At 40.4% G+C, this 18,295-nt stretch overlaps 1 protein-coding gene across 1 annotated transcript; it reads right to left on the bottom strand.

The window, feature by feature from the left end:
• Positions 1-1,498: 1,498 nt before the first annotated feature.
• PRKRA (protein activator of interferon induced protein kinase EIF2AK2) lies at positions 1,499-18,289 on the bottom strand. Its single transcript, NM_001045870.1, has 8 exons — positions 18,115-18,289; positions 17,409-17,578; positions 13,972-14,053; positions 11,446-11,524; positions 10,289-10,406; positions 8,690-8,784; positions 4,901-5,075; positions 1,499-1,990 (listed from the first exon to the last, which is right to left on the bottom strand). Exons 1-8 carry the CDS (start codon positions 18,177-18,179, stop codon positions 1,833-1,835), a joined length of 942 nt encoding a protein of 313 aa, NP_001039335.1. The 5' UTR covers positions 18,180-18,289; the 3' UTR covers positions 1,499-1,832.
• Between the last annotated feature and the right edge of the window lie 6 nt (positions 18,290-18,295).

The following is an 18,295-nucleotide window of genomic DNA, read 5'->3' as shown; positions in this document are numbered from 1 at the left end:
AATGGCATCCACATTGTGACTTTCCCATTGGAACTTGGCATAAATTCCACACGACGTCTCCCCACTACTGATACATCTAATACAACAGGCATAGTTGCCTGTGTCAGCCTATTTCAGTCACTCACCTAACATGGCTAATGGTGATTGGTTAAGAGCCTTGACAAAATGCAGTTAATAGCACCGGATGGTGCAGCTAACTCCCTAGAACACTGGACGGTCTGACAGAGGTGACATTTGAATGCTATCTTGAAGAATGCTTGCTTCCTCCAGAGCGAGAAGCAGAGAAATCATAGCAGAAGGAAGGGCATGACTTCAGGGTAACTTACACAGATCTCGTTTTATCAATACATTTGACTGTTTAGAACTCAACTACATTGTTCTTTCCCCAGTTGCACCTCATCCTCTTCATCTTACGAAAACTCTTTCATGAAAACTCTCCCCAACCTGTTCTCTCTACAATGAGCATTTTCCTGCGCAGGAGTCTGAAGTTATCTCTAGAGTGAGTTCATTGTGCCCTCTCTATATTCCAGAACATTGATGACCACCCAAGGCTAATTCAGTCTTAATGACCCATAAGCTCTGCTGTATGGATAAACTTTGTCTCCAGTCTGTGTGTTCCTGTGTGTAACCTCACCCCCCAAAATGCCTAAAACCCTTTAACTGATTTAACTGATGTATAAGGCTTATAATTTGAAGTGAAATGCTCTTTAGAGCTTTAAATAAGTTACACATACTGCTTTCCCTTTATTAGATAGCTTATTATTCTCAAAGGATTGCACTCAGGATAGGATTTTTTTTTTCCCCCAGATAGAAAAACACTTGTTACGTACTTCCTGCTAGATTAACACTTGAGATTATCAAAAGCTACCTTCATCACTGAGAGCTCTCTTCCTCTCTGAGGTTTTCCCTGATCTACGGAGGTAGCACTACCAGCTGGTACTGACAGATGCCAGACTTGAGTTGTTGGGCGATATATGAAAACATGAGAGGCAAAATTAAAATGGGCTCATGAAACTCATTTCCTAACCTTTTAGGGACTCAGTTTTGTTTGAAACATTCTTGTAACTGAACTGAACACACTGGAAAGTTTTGTTTTAGTAATACTAATGCTTTTTCAACTACGCATTCATCTATGAATGGTTATATCAAAAGACAGTACTGTGTATGACTAGAGAAAATATGGACGTGATTCATCACATATTATATATTTGTCAAGTTTTGCTTGTTTTTTTGGTCTACATTATAGCGTTACTCATAGGAATGGCTGAAAAGAGCAGGGCCACAGTCAAGTCAGTAGTACTTTAATAAAATGAACAGAACCCATTATAACAACAGCTCTTTATTACATGGATTCAAATACACAGACCAATCGTATTCTCTGATATTTAACAACTGCATTCAATTAAAACCTGTTAGTGCATTCCTCAACACTAATTCTAAGGGGCTTCCTTTGAAATCCCTTTACAAAGCCTTGTGCAAAGAGGTTAAGCACCAGTAGTAAAGACTGTTGCTAGCAGTTTTATTTCACCATCATCATCAACAACAAACATGCAGTTTTTCCCTTCTATGTACATGGCATTGGAAAATGGGTGCTACACTCTGCCTATGGTACAAAGTTTATAAATACAATATACCAGTACAAAGTTGATGCCATTAAAAACACCTTAGTAACAACTACTGGGAGATAATTAAATCTGGAGTGTTGATGGAATCTATGAAGAGATTTAAAACCAACACACAAACTCAAACATTATAATACATGTTTTCCTTGGGAAGAGGTGAAAGGGGAACTTCTTAGGTGCTACTGAAGGGTTTTCTCAGTTGTTCCAAGTTTACTTTCTTTCTGCTATTATCTTTAAATACTGCAAAGCATTGTGGGCTGCATCACTCTGCGCACTGCTGCAGGAGATCCCCGAGCCATGACAGACCGTAATGGGACTGGTGGACAGTTCAGCAAGACACTGGTACTGTCCATTGGCACTCAGTTCTTCTGCAATGACACATTCAAACATGATGATTAAGGCCGCATGCAGAGAAAGCAGATTTTTTTTTGTAAAAACAATTTTTGTTACTGTCCCTCTCCCCAAGCACCTTTTTATTTGCTACTTCACATATCAGGTGCTAGTCTCTATTCATAGGAACCACTTAGTTCTTAAAATTAGTAAGAAGCGTTTCAAAGTCATCATTAATTCATTATCTAAAAATCATCTCAGGTTTCCTTTTCCCAAATTCATAAATATTTTTGAATGCATGGTCTCTTCATCAACCACCTTTCCTGATCATCTTTCTGCATTCATCCTCAGGTTCTGCATCATTCCCAGTATATTAAGACACTGCACCTGACTCATTATTCAATCCCGAAGTAGCAGACAAAATCAAAAGTTCCTTCAGCCCCTAAATATTTTCTCAGTAGTAGTAGCTCTGATGAGCTAGGTTCCCCCCAGGTCACTGGGGCTGGGCTGCTGCTGCTAAGTCACTTCAGTCGTGTCCGACTCTGTGTGACCCCATAGACGGCAGCCCACCAGGCTCCCCTGTCCCTGGGATTCTCCAGGCAAGAACACTGGAGTGGGTTGCCATTTCCTTCTCCAATGCATGAAAGTGAAAAGTGAAAGTGAAGTTGCTCAGTTGTGTCCGAGGCTGGGCTAAGGGATACCAAATTCCTCACATACAATACTGATGTTAAATCAAGATACCAAACACACACATGAACACACAAATTAGCCAGTTATCCACTGCATTAAAAGAAAATCCACGCTGACTTGCTTTCCAATATGTCCACATTTGTCTATCTGAATGATCATGGGCTAGAAAAAATATAGAAGTTGACAGCTGGAATGAGATAAAGTTGTAAACTGTCCCCATTTATCTACCAGAACTGGAACACAGTGATAAGTGGAGAGAAGATGTCTGGCCCAGCCGCCACAGACTTGGTATTTGTTTTAGAAAGGTGGGTACCTTTTTATTTGTCAAGCTGTCCATTAGGGCTAGTTTAACAGATATTATACCGGGAGGGACTCTTCTTCTAACCTGGCTCTACTGACCAGCTATGTCATCTCAGACAAGTTTCTCAACCTTTCTTTGTCTTACTTTCTTCACTTATACCTAAGATAATAGAAATTCCAGATGTTCAAGCTGGATTTTGAAAAGCCAGAGGAACTAGAGATCAAACTGCTAATATCTGTTGGATCATTGAGAAAGCAAGAGAGTTCCAGAAAAATATCCACTTCTGCTTTATTGACTATGCCAAAGCCTTTGACTGTGTGTATCACAAAAAACTGTGGAAGATTCTTAAATAGATAGGAATATACTACCACCTAACCTGCCTCCTGAGAAATTTGTATCCAGGTCAAGAAGCAACAGTTAGAACTGGGCATGGAACTACAGACTACCTCCAAATCAAGAAAGGAGTATGTCAAGACTGTATATTGTCACCCTGCTTATTTAACTTATATGCAGAGTACATTATGCGAAATGCCAGGCTGGATGAAGCACAAGCTGGAATCAAGACTGCCGGGAGAAATATCAATAACCTCAGATATGCAGACGACACCAGCCTTATGGCAGAAAGTGAAGAGGAACTAAAGAGCCTCTTGTTGCAAGTGAAAGAGGAGTGAAAAAGTTGGCTTAAAGCTCAACATTCAGAAAACCAAGATCATGGCATCTGGTCCCATCACTTCATGGCAAATAGATGGGGAAACAATGGAAACAGAGACAGACTTTACTTTTTGGGGGGTCCAAAATCACTGCAGATGATGACTGCAGCCATGAAATAAAAGATGCTTGCTCCTTGGAAAAAAAGTTATGACCAACCTGCTGCTGCTGCTAAGTCACTTCAGTCGTGTCCGACTCTGTGTGATCCCACAGATGGCAGCCACCAGGCTCCCCAGTCCCTGGGATTCTCCAGGCAAGAACACTGGAGTGGGTTGCCATTTCCTTCTCCAATGCATGAAAGTGAAAAGTGAAAGGGAAGTCGCTCAATCGTGTCCGACTCTTAGCGACCCCATGGACTGCAGCCTACCAGGCTCCTCTGCCCATGGGATTTTCCAGGCAAAAGTACTGGAGTGGGGTGCCATTGCCTTCTCCGATGACCAACCTAGACACCATATTAAGAAGCAGAGACATTACTTTGCCAACAAAGGTCTGTCTAGTCAAAGCTATGGTTTTTCCAGTAGTCATGTATGGATGTGAGAGTTGGACTATAAAGAAAGCTGAAGGCCGAAGAATTGATACTTTTGAACTGTGGTGTTGTAGAAGACTCTTGAGAGTCCCCTGGATGGCAAGGAGATCCAACCAGTCAATCCTAAAGGAAATCCATCCTGAATATTCATTGGAAAGACTGATGCTGAAGCTGAAACTCCAATACTTTGGCCACCTGATGCGAAGAACTGACTCTTTTGAAAAGACCCTGATTCTGGGCAAGATTGAAGGCAGGAGGAGAAGCAGATGACAGAGGATGAGATGGTTGGAAGGCATCACCGATTTGATGGACATGAGTTTGAGCAAGCTCCGGGAGTGGGTGATGGACAGGGAAGCCTGGCATGCTGCAGTCCATGGGGTCGCCAAGAGTCAGACATGACTGAGTGACTGAACTGAAGATAATAGAATGTTCTTCACAGGATTAGTTTGAGGATTCTGTGACTTGAAATATGTAATGTCTCTAGAAAGGTGCCTGGCACACACTAACTCTATAAATCTTCACTATTGTTATTATTACAACTGTACAGATATTATCTCTATTTTTATTATTTATAAGAATGGGATACATCAGTGATATATATTACCACTCTGGTAACTGTATATAGTCAGAATCCTCTATTATAATAGACGTTTTGTTTGTCAAACATATTTTGAAAAGAAACAACAAGTTTGGGGACAAGCCAAAGGGAAAAAAAAATCATACCTATATCCAAATATGTTATATTAAAACCTTGTTCCTTTGCAATTTCACTAAGCAGCTGGATGTAATCTGTATTTGGAATACTGAGGAGGCTTCTTTTCAGTAAGTTGATCTTTTCACCAGGAGAATTCCTTAAGGAATGCCACGTACAACCTAAAGAATGCCCTACCATATTTGTCTGAAAAACAGAGATTAACATTAAGACTCTTAGTTTGGGTTCCAATGCTACTATGAGTATTAATTAAGCAATCAGCACTTTATAAAGCATATTTAAATGAATACCATTTGGTTAACTTTCCAATTTAAACTAGGCAGCACTAATAAGCTCACGCATTTATCAAACAACACAATATTAAAGAAAAAAGAATGTGCAATGAAATACTGGAAGTATTTCAAAATACTTTTATATAGCATAACGTTCTTGTTAATACATATAACATATCTGAGAGCATGATAAACAAATCTGCAAATACAGCTGACCCTTGAACAATGTCACGTACTATCTTCCTATATATGGATTGGCATTTATACTTATCCTCTATTCCAATACAAATTTCAATGTTATCAAGCTTAATAAATTTTGTTATTCAAAATAATACACAGACAACAAAAAATCAAGTAATACAGAATTATAAAAGCAACAATCCCCACACCTACCTTTAGTCCCCTTTCCAGAAGCAATATCAACTTTTTATTTTTAATTATTCTGGTGGTTACCTTTGTAACAGAAATGAGAAAGCTATTGATCTTGTGTATTAACTTTTGGTCAGTTACCTTGATGAATTCTCTTATTATTTCTAGTAGTTTTTCTCTAGGGCTTTATAGGGATACAATTATATTATTTGTAGTTAACGATCATTTTTATCTCCTCTTATTTCCAACCTCTTATTGTTTTCTCTTCTCTGGTTACGTTGGTTGATACTTCTAGAACAAGGTTTAAAAAAATGGTATCAGTGGGCATCCTTGCCTTATTTCTGAAATTAATGGGAATGGATATAACATATAAACATGTACCCAAGATTTTGATTTTTTTTTCTGAGGTATATATTTAATTTTTAAAAAATATTTATTTATCTGTGCCAGGTCTTAGTTGCAGCACCTAGGATCCTCAATTTTGTAGTGGCATGCAGGATCTTAGTCGCGGCATACGAGAGACCTAGTTCCCCGACCAGGGATCGAACACCTGATCCATATTTTAAATTACAATAGGGGTATTTCTGAAGCATTTATCAGTAGTGACTACCCAATATTTTTTTGGCATCTACTGAGAGGATTATGTTTTCCTTCTTCGACCTGTTAATGTAATTCATTATAGCAATAGATTTACCAATGTTGAAACACCCCTGCGTTCCTAAATGAATTTATATAGAAATTTCTCTCACATTATATATATTGCCTGGAAGAGTTTAAACAGCACTGAAGATTATCTCTTCCTTGAAGATTTAACAGAACTCACCAGCAACCTAACTGTTTTGTGACTGTGGTGTCATCTCTGATCCAGTCTTAAAAGAAATGAATGCAATGTTTTATATTTTTTCTATTAAAAAAGTGAAACCAAAATTATATTACTTACCTAGATATAGTTGTTTCTTCCTAGAACAAGCCCTTTTTATAAATCATAAGCTTAGGACACTCCTATAGTCTTCACTTCTCATTTCATACCTAACATCCTATTCTCAGATAATGGACCATCATACATACCTACCTACATTTTGTGTAGCCCAATCTCTTATGCTCTCTATCTGAATGCCCAGTTGCCTACTCAATTTCTTCACTTAGCTACTCCACAAACACTTCAAATTCAATATATCTCACATTTAACTCATTATCTGCTCCCCACTTAGACCCTACTCACCTTCTGTGTTCCCCATATCACTGAATGGTACCACCATCTAGGTAGCTGCCAAGCTAAAACTGTTTACTTCTTCCTTTTTCCCTATTCTCTACATCCAGTTATTATGCCCCCATTCACTTCAGTTTTCTAAGTAAGTTTTAAATTGACCATTTCAATTGCTACTACCTTTGTCTAGGTCACCATCATGTCTCATCTGCTCTTCTGTAACAGCATTATAGCAGGTTTCTATGACTCTAATATTCATTCATCCACCATAATGCAGCCAGTCATTCCCTTCTAATGTATAAATTAGATTCTCTCCTTCCTATATTAAATTTATTTAATGACTTTATGCTACCTTCAGGATAAAGTTCAATCTCCTGAACACAGTACTTCCTGCAAGATTCAACCCCTTTACCTTTTCTGCCTCACTGTTTGAGACTCCCTCCCACCAAATTCAATGCTCCAGCCATCCACAATTACTCTGGATAACATAAAATGTTTCACTCCTGGCCTTTGTACATGGTCCTCCTTCTCTCTGGAATTCTTTTCACTGCTGTCATCCTATAGGTCTCAGCTCAGATATGACTTTCTCCAGTCAAGTCTTCCTGAAACCCTATCTTGGTTGGATTCTTCATCTATGTTCCCAAGAAGCCCTTGTAAGGCCTAGTCTGTAGGGTTCTTTTCTTTCTCAGTAGGCTGGCTGCAAACTCCTTAGGGCCAGAGACTATCTTATTCACTATATGCCAGTATCTGGCCATCAGTTTAGTTCAGTTCAGTTCAGTCGCTCAGTCGTGTCCGACTCTTTGCGACCCCATGAATCGCAGCACGCCAGGCCTCCCTGTCCATCACCATCTCCCGGAGTTCACACAAACTCACATCCATAGAGTTGGTGATGCCATCCAGCCATCTCATCCTCTGTCATCCCCTCTTCCTCCTGCCTCCAATCCCTTCCAGCATCAGAGTCTTTTCCAATGAGTCAACTCTTCACATGAGGTGGTCAAAGTACTGGAGTTTCAGCTTTAGCATCATTCCTTCCAAAGAAATCCCAGGGCTGATCTCCTTTAGAATGGACTGGTTGGATCTCCTTGCAGTCCAAGGGACTCTCAAGAGTCTTCTCCAACACCACAGTTCAAAAGCATCAATTCTTCGGCACTCAGCCTTCTTCACAGTCCAACTCTTACATCCATACATGACCACTGGAAAAACCATAGCCTTGACAAGACAGACCTTTGTTGGCAAAGTAATGTCTCTGCTTTTCAATATGCTATCTAGGTTGGTCATAACTTTCCTTCCAAGGAGTAAGCATCTTTTAATTTCATGGCTGCAGTCACCATCTGCAGTGATTTTGGAGCCCAAAAAAACAAAGTCTGACACTGTTTCCCCATCTATTTCCCATGAAGTGATGGGACCGGATGCCATGATCTTCGTTTTCTGAATGTTGAGTTTTAAGCCAACTTTTTCACTCTTCTTTCACTTTCATCAAGAGGCTTTTTAGTTCCTTTTCACTTTCTGCCATAAGGGTGGTGTCATCTGCATATCTGAGGTTATTGATATTTCTCCCGGCAATCATGATTCTGGCATAAATCTGGGCAAATATTATCACTTTCCTAAATGTTTGCTGAGTGGATAAATGAATGGACATCAAGCGATGGGAGTGAAATGTCAATCTGAAGGCAAAAACAGCACTACTGACCTACCATCTTTAGAAACCATCATATTATTCTGAATTTGACTGTGCTTCCCAAGCTCTCTTTCTTGGCCACCCCTGTGATTCTGGCTCACATATAGCAAGCAGCTAAAAACTGGGGTAGTGTATTACTCAACAGTTGAGAGATTTTTGAAAAACCATGACTCTGTAGTATACCTATACAAAATGAAATCTACAATCACATGTTGTTCTGACAGCAACACATGTTTAATCACATTAACATGACAGACCTCTGATCATTACTCACCAAAGAAATGTGGTTCTCTGGAGAAATATTACTGAATTTTGCAAGAAATTTCTCAGCAGCATTTCTCTTGGCTTGTTTCTTTGATGCCCCCTTTCCTAAATAAAGAAAAAAAAAGTGCAGTAGCTTAGAAAATAAATTAGTGTCCATAGAGAATGACCAAATATTTAAAGTACTATGTTTGATCAGAGAACTATCTCATGGTTTTTATATACGATTCTTTTACTGACCTGACATCTTTACTTGTTCTGCTTCATGCAATTATTAATTGTTACATTTTTGAAGGCATTTCTTTAGCAGTTTATCTTTAATAGTTAAACTTTCTGTTTTTCTTCAACAGATGTATCTCCCTATGTCTAGCTTTAATGAACCGTATTTGGTTTAATTCTGATGAAATATTCAAATTTACCAAGGCAGATTTGAATTACATCTCCCATCTTTCAACCTCTACTCCTGGCTTATAATCTCCTGCACACTGATAACTATGTGGAATTTCTTCAACATGAATAAGAAGGGCATAGGAGAGGCTGGAGTTGAAAGATACCATAAATATAATCTATTTCCATGTTTAGAGATTTAAAAACTCAGGCCTAGGCATGGAGATTAAGCAATTTGCCTAACCTTGCAAATCAAGGACTGCATCAAGAACAGAGGTGAGGTTTCTGCTTCTGGCTCAGGGCTTCCTGCACTGACCCACACTACCTCTTGGGGGGCAAACAGCTTCTTAGTACTTCAGACTAATATCTAAGCAACTTAAAATTTCATTTCAAGCCACTTTTAAAATGATAAAAACTGCTCAAGAAATTAAAATAGAAATCCTTAGGAGTACTTTATTAAGTGACTTTTTTCCTCGTAATTTGTGGCCTTTACAACATCAAAGTTGCTATAAGACAAAAGGTTAATTTCTACTTTATTTTTATTTCACTATCAGCCTCTTTGGAGAAGGAAATGGCAACCCATTCCAGTATTCTTGCCTAGAGAATTTCGTGGACAGAGGAGCCTGGGGCGGGGGGGTCGCACCAGAGTTGGACACGACTGAAGCGACTTAGCATGCATGCATGCATTGGAGAAGGAAATGGCAACCCACTCCAGGATTCTTGCCTGGAGAATCCCAGGGACACAGGAGCCTGGTAGGCTGCCGTCTATGGGGTCACACAGAGTTGGATATGACTGAAGACACTTAGCACCAGCAGCAGCCTCTTATCGATTATCTTGTTTTTAAATGTAATCTTCTCCTAGTCCTTCCATCTTCTGGAACAGCTACTGAAGCTCCAAGAGATTTACTACTGCTTTTTTCTCCAAAATGATGTTTAAGTCCCTATTATATCAATGAAGACTGTTTAAAGAGTCAATTATTTATCTGTATTTCCATTACCAACCCATGACTTTTTAAAAAAAATCAAATTAAGAAGTATTCTTAAGCCAACTATTTATACTTATTAATTAACTCAACAGCAGAAAGTTAGAGACAGTAGACTAGTAGTGTGTCAATTTTTTTTCCCCCAAAGGAGTATTTGAGACAAAATCACAGCAGAAATTTTTTCATCCTCTCAAAATATTTCAAAGGTCTTCAACTGTATCAGAGTAGAAAGAAACAAATACCAGTTTCCATGAATGACTCAAGCCTGCAAATTGTAGTGTATTCTCTCTTATGAGCAGGTCCTCCCTCCTGGGAAAGGGTATATTCAGGCAGTCTCCAGCCATGATGAATAGCCAATTCCTAGAAAATCGAGATGAGCCTTTAGTAGTAATTTTTACTATGCAATGGCTCAATCACATTAATGATATTCTCTCATGGTTTTGATCCCATTTATATTTATATGTTTGCAGAGAACAATGATATTCTGCAGTATTTAAGATAAGGTCCTCTATCCCCCCCAGATATTCCTGCATTTTACATCTTATAAGCCCACGACACCAAAACTGAAGCAGTTTCCTGCTGTGAATGGTGCTCTTCCGTTAAGCTATAGTGAGCTGGTTATCAAAGAGGTCAGGCAGAAGGATAAGCTCCTCTCACCCTCTTTGGGAACATGGGAGAGGACATTACTGGTCTCATGGCCATCAGTCCCCAGAGTCTCTTCCTAACTAACCTTCTATACCCATGGCTGCCTAACTGACTGCATTCGATCAAGAGCAGGTGAGAAGCAGAGAGCAAACACACGCACTGGATGAGACTGAGGAAAGACGGGGACGAAAACTACAGAAAAACTCATGGAGCAGGAAAGAGACCAAATGACTGGCTGGATAACAGGGAGGGGAGTTGTCCAGCAGAGCACATGGATAATCTGCAAGAAGGATATTCTCACATAGAAATTCAAAGCTGAATATATTTTTTGGTAGAATAAGCAAGTAAGTGGATGACTTCCCTTGTCCTGTGTTAGGTAAATCAATTTCGGTTCTTTATAGTCTTCTGTCTCAACAGAAGTAGAAAGAGATTTGTCACAAGAGTGGCAAGAAATATTCTTAAAATATAAAACACTCTACCCATATGCACTGAGGTCCTGTTGATCTCAAATGAGAATTCCACAAACCAAAGGCAGATACTGTATATGGAAGAAAATCCAAAACATAAATAATTATGAAAATAACTTCAAGTTAGCACTTTAATATCTAATGATTGTAACTTGGAACACAAAATGTTGTACCACCTAATCTTTAAAATATTAATTCCTTCTCTTAGCCCTTATGATATAATCAACATTTATGACATTTTTTTCCAGTAGACACAAAGTTAAGTATGGAAAAACTGTGCCATTTACCTGTAATGAGCCAATAGGATTAAGCTGGTTCTTTGGTTGCTTGGAAGGGTCAGGCATTAAGGGATCAGGAACTGCAAAGCTGAACATTTTTATAAAGGGTTATAAAACAAAATAATCTTCCCCAAATTATTACACAAAGGATAAGCATTTTCTATTTAGCTCTCCATGCCTTTGCTCTTGCATTCCTTCCACATGGAATACCCTTTTCACCCACCTCTTCTATGGGAATCTGATCTATACCTCAGCCAAGGTACACCTCAGCCAAGGTACACCTCAAATGCAACTTTCTCTCAGAAGCCTATTCTTTTACCCCAATGGGACATAATTTTTCCCTTCTTTGAACCATTGTAATATTTGGTTTGATACTTTCTTAAGCAATTATTTTACCATTAAGCTGTATACTCTTACAAATACATGCTATTTGTCTATCCATCACCATACCACTCTCCTGTTCAGACTGTAAAATCCTTGATGGTAGGGCCTATGTATTACTTACCTTCATAAGCTTTGCTGTGCTTTATATAAAACAGATGCTCAATAAAAAATGTATTTAAATAAACACACTACTGTTACAACCACATGAAAAGGGAAGACTAACAGGATGTTTATAGCTCGGCAGTGTAAACCATACACATCATAAATGTAGCTTTTTCATCCAGATAACTATAGAAGAAAGACTTGGGTTGATCTACCATCTGCTCTTCGCTAGGATAATCTTCCTAAAGTTTACGCATGTGTGCTCAGTTGCTAAGTTGAGTCCAACTCTTTGCAACCCCATGGACTGTAGCCTGTCAGGCTCCTCTGTCCGTGGGATTTCCCAGGCAAGAATCCTGGAGGGGGTTGCCATTCCCTATTGCAGAGGATCTTCCTGACCCAGTGATCAAATCCGCATCTCCTGCATTGCAGGTGGTTTTTTTTTTTGATGGCTGGCATGAATCTGATTTGAACATGTAGGGACTGTGATTAAGGAAAAACAGAACAATCTCTTCTGAGTAGTGTGAGCTTACTAGTTATGTGGATGATGGGTGTCTAACGTGGAACAAGATGCATTTCAAGATTATTGCCACCTTGGCAGCTAGAGTCATTTCTTCCATACTTAAGTTTCTTTTCTACCTGCCAGAATTTCAAGCTTTACATAGGCTGATGAGATACGAACATTCATTTACAATGCTGTACACTGAAGCTACCCAAATAATTATGATGGAGAAGTGAGAAAGTCTCTTTATCCCATCAGGCCACTTTAGGCCTGATTTATAGCTTAGTATTTCCATCTTATCTGTCAAGAAGCACAAATACATAGTAAAGTTTATTAGCCTTTTTTTGCAGACAAAGTGCCTGCGTGCAGAAAGGACACTCTGTATGTTCATTTCTAGAAATATATGCAACACTCTGAGTTGACCTTTGGGTTGCATAAAAATGGCATGGCCATCACAAGCAAGCAGAAAATCTAAAACCCACCATGCCATCTGGCATGTCCAGAAAACTAGCATAAACCAGTTTTAATGTATGACCCTAGAGAATCAAAAATCATGTTATGAGATCCAAGGCTTTCACTGGTTGGTTCTAAACGACCTGAACAGTTTAGAACTACTAAGTACACAGGAAGAACACTGCAGGAGAACCTAAACATATCCCTAAACAGAAAGTTTTTCTAGGACTGGGAAACAAAAAAACCCATCCTAAATTCTCATAGGCCTCTGCTGTCAGCTATAAGCAGACACACCAGAATGCACTCCCAAGTATACTTGAATGCATGTAAAGTGAAGAATGTGAAGGCAAAACATGCTCCTCTTGGATATGCCCAATAGAAACCAAAAGACACCACTTAATGATACAAGAGATGCTCCAGGGCCAGTGCTCCTGGAGCACTGTTTTTGGCCTGGCTCCAAAAACAAATAATGTGATAACAAGTTTATTTTGGAAAGATATGTCAAGAATAAACATCCCATTTAGCATCCTCCTATATTTGGTATACGGTCTCTAGTAGAAGGAAATCTCTTTGTCTCCTTACAAATTCAAATTTCTAAAAGATTACTTTTAGCTGATATTTTTCTGTCTCACACTTTGTTTTCTTCAGTGTAGAAACAAAACTCTTAATACAATAAGATATTTGTCAGAAGCACTCTGGTTTTCTACTCCTGTACCTCCTCTGGAAAAAAGAAAAAAACCTAGTTTATGAGAGCCTTCATCTAATAATATTGTTGTTTAGTTGCTAAATCATGTCTGACTCTTGCAACCCCTTGGACTGTAGCCCACCAGGCTCCTGTGTCCGTGGGATTTCCCAGGCAAGAATGCTGGAGTGGGGTGCCACTTCCTTCTTTGTCATCTAATAAAAGCTGGATTTAATTTCTTACGGATAAAGTGTCTTTAGGGGATGACAGGTCTTCACAAGGAGATAGAATTTTATTAATAGAGCTAGACACTATCAACTGTTTACTTTGTTGCTTTTGTGAGCACGTTCAAACTTTTAATCTTACCTCAGCCATGATATTTTTGAGCTGCAGAATACAAAGAAATTTAGCTCACCAAATACTTGCATTGGCTTTCAAAATGTTTATGGCAGCCTCTGCAGCTCTATGTTTCGCCAGCTTCTTACTTGTACCTTCACCTGAATTAAGGTTAAAAAAAAAACAACAAAAACAACTCTTTACATGCTGAAAAAATGTGAGGCTTGCATAGAGGTTTGCATAGTACAAAACAAAGTCACTACATGTATTATATATACACACTAGGTATACACACTGGGTAATAAAAACATACACTGCATACAGTTATACATTGAAATAAAATATCATAAAAATTAATATATTAAAAATCCCTTTGATTTTAAAAGTGCTAAGTATTTAATTCTAAGTATACTTATATAAAAATCTTTATTATGTTTACTTTGTACATGTTTATTACATAAAATGATAATACAGTAGACTGTCACTATGTATGCTAATGAAAGGCAACTTACTTCCATTATTCCTAGAGAGGAAATTCTTCTACAGGAAGAAATTTTCTTTAAAAGAGGCACTTAGAGCAACATTATTGAACAGCAAAATGTACACATTTTACTCTAACAGCCCCTCCTATACTGGATGAAACCTCTCTGCTTGGCTAAGCAGTCACTGGCTACCTGTTGGATACAGCAGGGGAAGGTGTATATAGGGAATGTGAGAGATTACATTGTTACGTGTCTTTCATACAATCTGTATCCCTTACATGAGTAGCTAAGCGGGTAGAAGAGACCAGGCCTGACTAATAATCACTGAGACTGACGCCTAATATCAGTAAGCAACCACACAAGTAAATTATAAATTCAGTCTTTTTCCTTCTGAGTTCAAAGTAGGTGTTGAGAACCTGTCCAAAGTTGTGTCAGAAAGGCAATATTCATTTCCTCTGATGCAGAGTAAAGAAAAGGCACATGGAACAAATGTCAGGTGTGGTTCTCAAGCATCAGAGAACACAGAAACCACACTCATTTATCCATTCACATAGGTATTATGGATACTGTATTCCTTTGAAAAATGTGGGCATTAGGAGCACTGAGCTTTGCACTGAAATATATGGGAATTAGGGGCACCGACCCTCTGCACTGAAAATTCATGCATAATTTACAGTCAGCCGTCCATATCTGTGGTTCCTCCATCTCTAGCTTCCTCGGTATCTGTAGATTCAACAAACTGTGGATTGTGTGGTCTTATAGTACTTACTACTGAAAAAGATTGACATCTAAGTGGACCTGTGCAATTCAAACTGTGTTGTTCAAGAGCTAACTGTAGTAGAGAACTAAGCAGAGTCCCTGTCCTTAAAGAGCATACAGCCTCATGTGTGAGATTTTGTCTATAAGAACGATGTCTGAAATATGAAGCATCAGTCGGCCTCAGTGCAGGTTGTTGGGTAGCCTACAGAAGGGGTAGCTCCCCTACTTACTAAGGACTCAGAAAGGTTTCATGAAGGAGGAGATAACTAAACCAGGATCTGAAAGACCAGTAAGTCAGTGAGGTAAGCAGAGCTGGGGGACAGGAAGAGCACTGGAGGCAGAGAAAGAGCCACTGTGAAGGCTCAGATGCAACACAGAGCACGTGTTCTCAAGCCCCAAGTTGCTGGGACAGTACGAGCTTGAAGGAGGGACCTTCGAGATAAAAGGTCAGAGAGCTGAAGGGCAGAAGGAGAGTTCAAAGAACAGTCTCCTCAACTGTGCTTCTCTAACTTTAGGACTTGCCTGGGAATTTTCTTAGAACACATACTAAGAGTAGGTGTGCCTGGGTGATAGCAAGGCTGCTGTTGACCACACTTTGTGAAGTAAGGTTGTCAGTCATGTTAAGAAATTTGTATTCATCCAGAGGGTGATGGAAACACCACTGAATGGATTATAAGAGTTTTAATACTTCAAATGAACAGATTTGAATGCCAGAAAAAATACTCTGTTTTTTTGTGTGGAAAATGGATACCACAAGACAGAAGCTAAAAGAGCAGCTACAAGACTGCAGCTATATTCCAAGTGGCTCAGACAATAGCAACAGGAAGAGGAGAGAAGCAGACAGATTCAAGAGATATTTAGAAGTAGGATCTGGTGGCATAATGGACAGCACAAAGAGGGAAGAGAAGGAATCCAGAAGGTGAAACTCCAATCTCCACTGTGAGCAAATCAATGATGGTGGTGCCTATACTGAACTGGGGAATGCAGGGGAAATGGATTTGAGAGAGAAGATGGATTCAGTCTGGGACAATGAGAGATGGAGGTGTCTTTGGGTCATCCAAGCAAAAATGTCTAGCAAATTCAGGCTGATGCATTGTTTTGTAACTGCGCCTGGGCTAAAGACAGAGATTTCAGAATTATTAGCCATTAGATAGTATCTGAAACCATGGAGGTAGATAAGCTTGCATAGAAAGACAGGCCAGCCTGAGAAGAGGAGGGGGACTAAGCAGTTGCCACAGGTTGTTAATCTTTCACATAAAACACACTGAGAGGGGGAAAATGCTACTTTTTCTTGAATTTTCACTGAATACTTAAAGACAGACCAGCTAAAGCAGTAGTGCAATGTTGAGTCTGTCATTCATATGAGAAACTTCCAGCTAGAATCTAACTACAATCCACCTGCCCCACATAGACAAAAAAGCTTCAAAATTTTCTTAAAGGGACTTCAATGAAAATAGCGGACTCCAGATTTTCGTGGACACAAATGATGCCTTCAGGCTACCAGATGGTGGAACTTCAGCCTTCTTACTGAATTTCTTTCTTGGCATTCTTCCAAATTAAATTTAGTATTCAATATTTCATGTTTGCAATTAAATAGATACATAAGAAGTAAAATGTCTACATTTACAAATGGGCTACTTCAGTTATCATTTGCTGAAGCTCAGTGACCATAATCTGAATTTTGAAACTTCGCTGCCATGTGACCTTGGGCATGTTTCTTATAATCTCTCTGGACCTATTTCCTCATATATAATAAAGGCGATAACATCTTATTAAAATATCTGTATAGTGTCAGGAACTAGAAGCTACTCTGCAATACGGTGTAGTTGAGCCTTCCGCCTTCCTCATTTTGCTTGGATACAGGACCAAGTGTGGTACTGTGGATCCAGAGTGCCAAACGAGTCCGTACAAAGAGGGGAGCAGGTCAGAAAATTCTGGGGTCGTGCCTCCTGGCATCTGCTATAACCTATGGAATCTGACAGCACCTTCTGATTCAGCTATGGCTGCTCCAAGAACCTTTCCTGCTTCTCCCTAATTCTTGGAAGAACTTTAGGAGGATCTTAGGGTATGTTCCTGAGCTTCTCTTAATATCTAGGGAAGAGAAAATTAGGGAGAGAATCAGAAAGTTGCAAAATCCAAATAACCTGAGAAAGGCATCAGTTTCAAGAGACTGCTCCTCACTGACGTCTCTGGCAAAAAGGGCACTTTTTCCGAACTGAGAAGCAATACCCAAGTCTGGACCACCAGCCCACATGGTCATGGGGTTAATACAGACCTGTGCAGGTTATGTCACCAACGGTTACTCTGAAGGTGAAAGTGGGCACGTGTATTTGCACATCGGATCTTTCACATTCATAAACCGGGATGTTCTTGGTCTTCATGCCGTATTCGTGTAATACCTGAATTGGTGTTTTTCCTGGCTTAGCTGTAATCATCTTCCCCAAACTGCAAAAATCAGAAAAAGCTGTGCGCTGCATGTCAAAGCGGGGAGGGAAGCAGAAGCAAGCAGAGACTAGTTTTAACAGCCATCACCGGTGACGCCGGAGGCACCGAGCCTCTGGTCGGACAGGGTTAGAGCTGGCGAGGCGCGCCAGTCTCCGGGCCCCGCTGCGGAGGTCTTAAAGAAGATAACTTGAATGCGGGTAGGAGGGATTCGCAGGGGAATCGAGAGGTACGGCTGATGCTGCAACCTCCCAGGTCCAGCCTGCAAATCCCTTTCCCTCCGCGGCAGCCGCTCACCACCTCCGTCCAGCCGGCGCTGCCCGAGGCCGCAGGGGGGGCGGGGTCCCCGGCCGGCTGGCGGCCCAGAGGACGGGGTGGAGCGCTCGCTGGTCCGCCCGCCCGCCTTCTTGCTGCCGCTAGGACGCGAGCGCCGGGAAGGGGCTTTACCCAGAATGCTGCTGGATAGCCGGCTCCCCCGCCCCCTGCTGCCCACCACTCCGGGCCCTGCCCGGCTCGGTCCCGACCGCTCAGAAACTGACCTGAAGGTTCCGCTGTCCTCGCGCTCCATCGGCGGAGCCGCGGCGCGATGCCTGCTCTGAGACATGGCGAGAAGGGACAGCTTTGCGGGAGCAAGAGCAGTGCAGAGCGACGTCCTCGCTTCCCCGGTGGGCTGGTGCCCGAGAGGAGGGATGCAACGCCGACGCCGCTACCTCCTCCCCT

This window comes from Bos taurus, chromosome 2, assembly GCF_002263795.3.
Source record: "Bos taurus isolate L1 Dominette 01449 registration number 42190680 breed Hereford chromosome 2, ARS-UCD2.0, whole genome shotgun sequence".
Classification (NCBI taxonomy): domain Eukaryota; kingdom Metazoa; phylum Chordata; class Mammalia; order Artiodactyla; family Bovidae; genus Bos; species Bos taurus.
Note: the sequence above shows the minus strand (reverse complement) of the source record. Positions and strands in the feature narration are given on the sequence as shown.

Coding starts and splice junctions, on each gene's coding strand:
- PRKRA (NM_001045870.1), bottom strand. CDS start 18,179: ATGTCTCAGAGCAGGCATCGCGCCGCGGCTCCGCCGATGGAGCGCGAG. Junction 17,579..18,114: donor GAGGACAGCGGAACCTTCAG/GTCAGTTTCTGA, acceptor TGATTTTTGCAG/TTTGGGGAAGATGATTACAG. Junction 1,991..4,900: donor TATAACATATTTGGATATAG/GTATGATTTTTT, acceptor GTGTCATTGCAG/AAGAACTGAGTGCCAATGGA.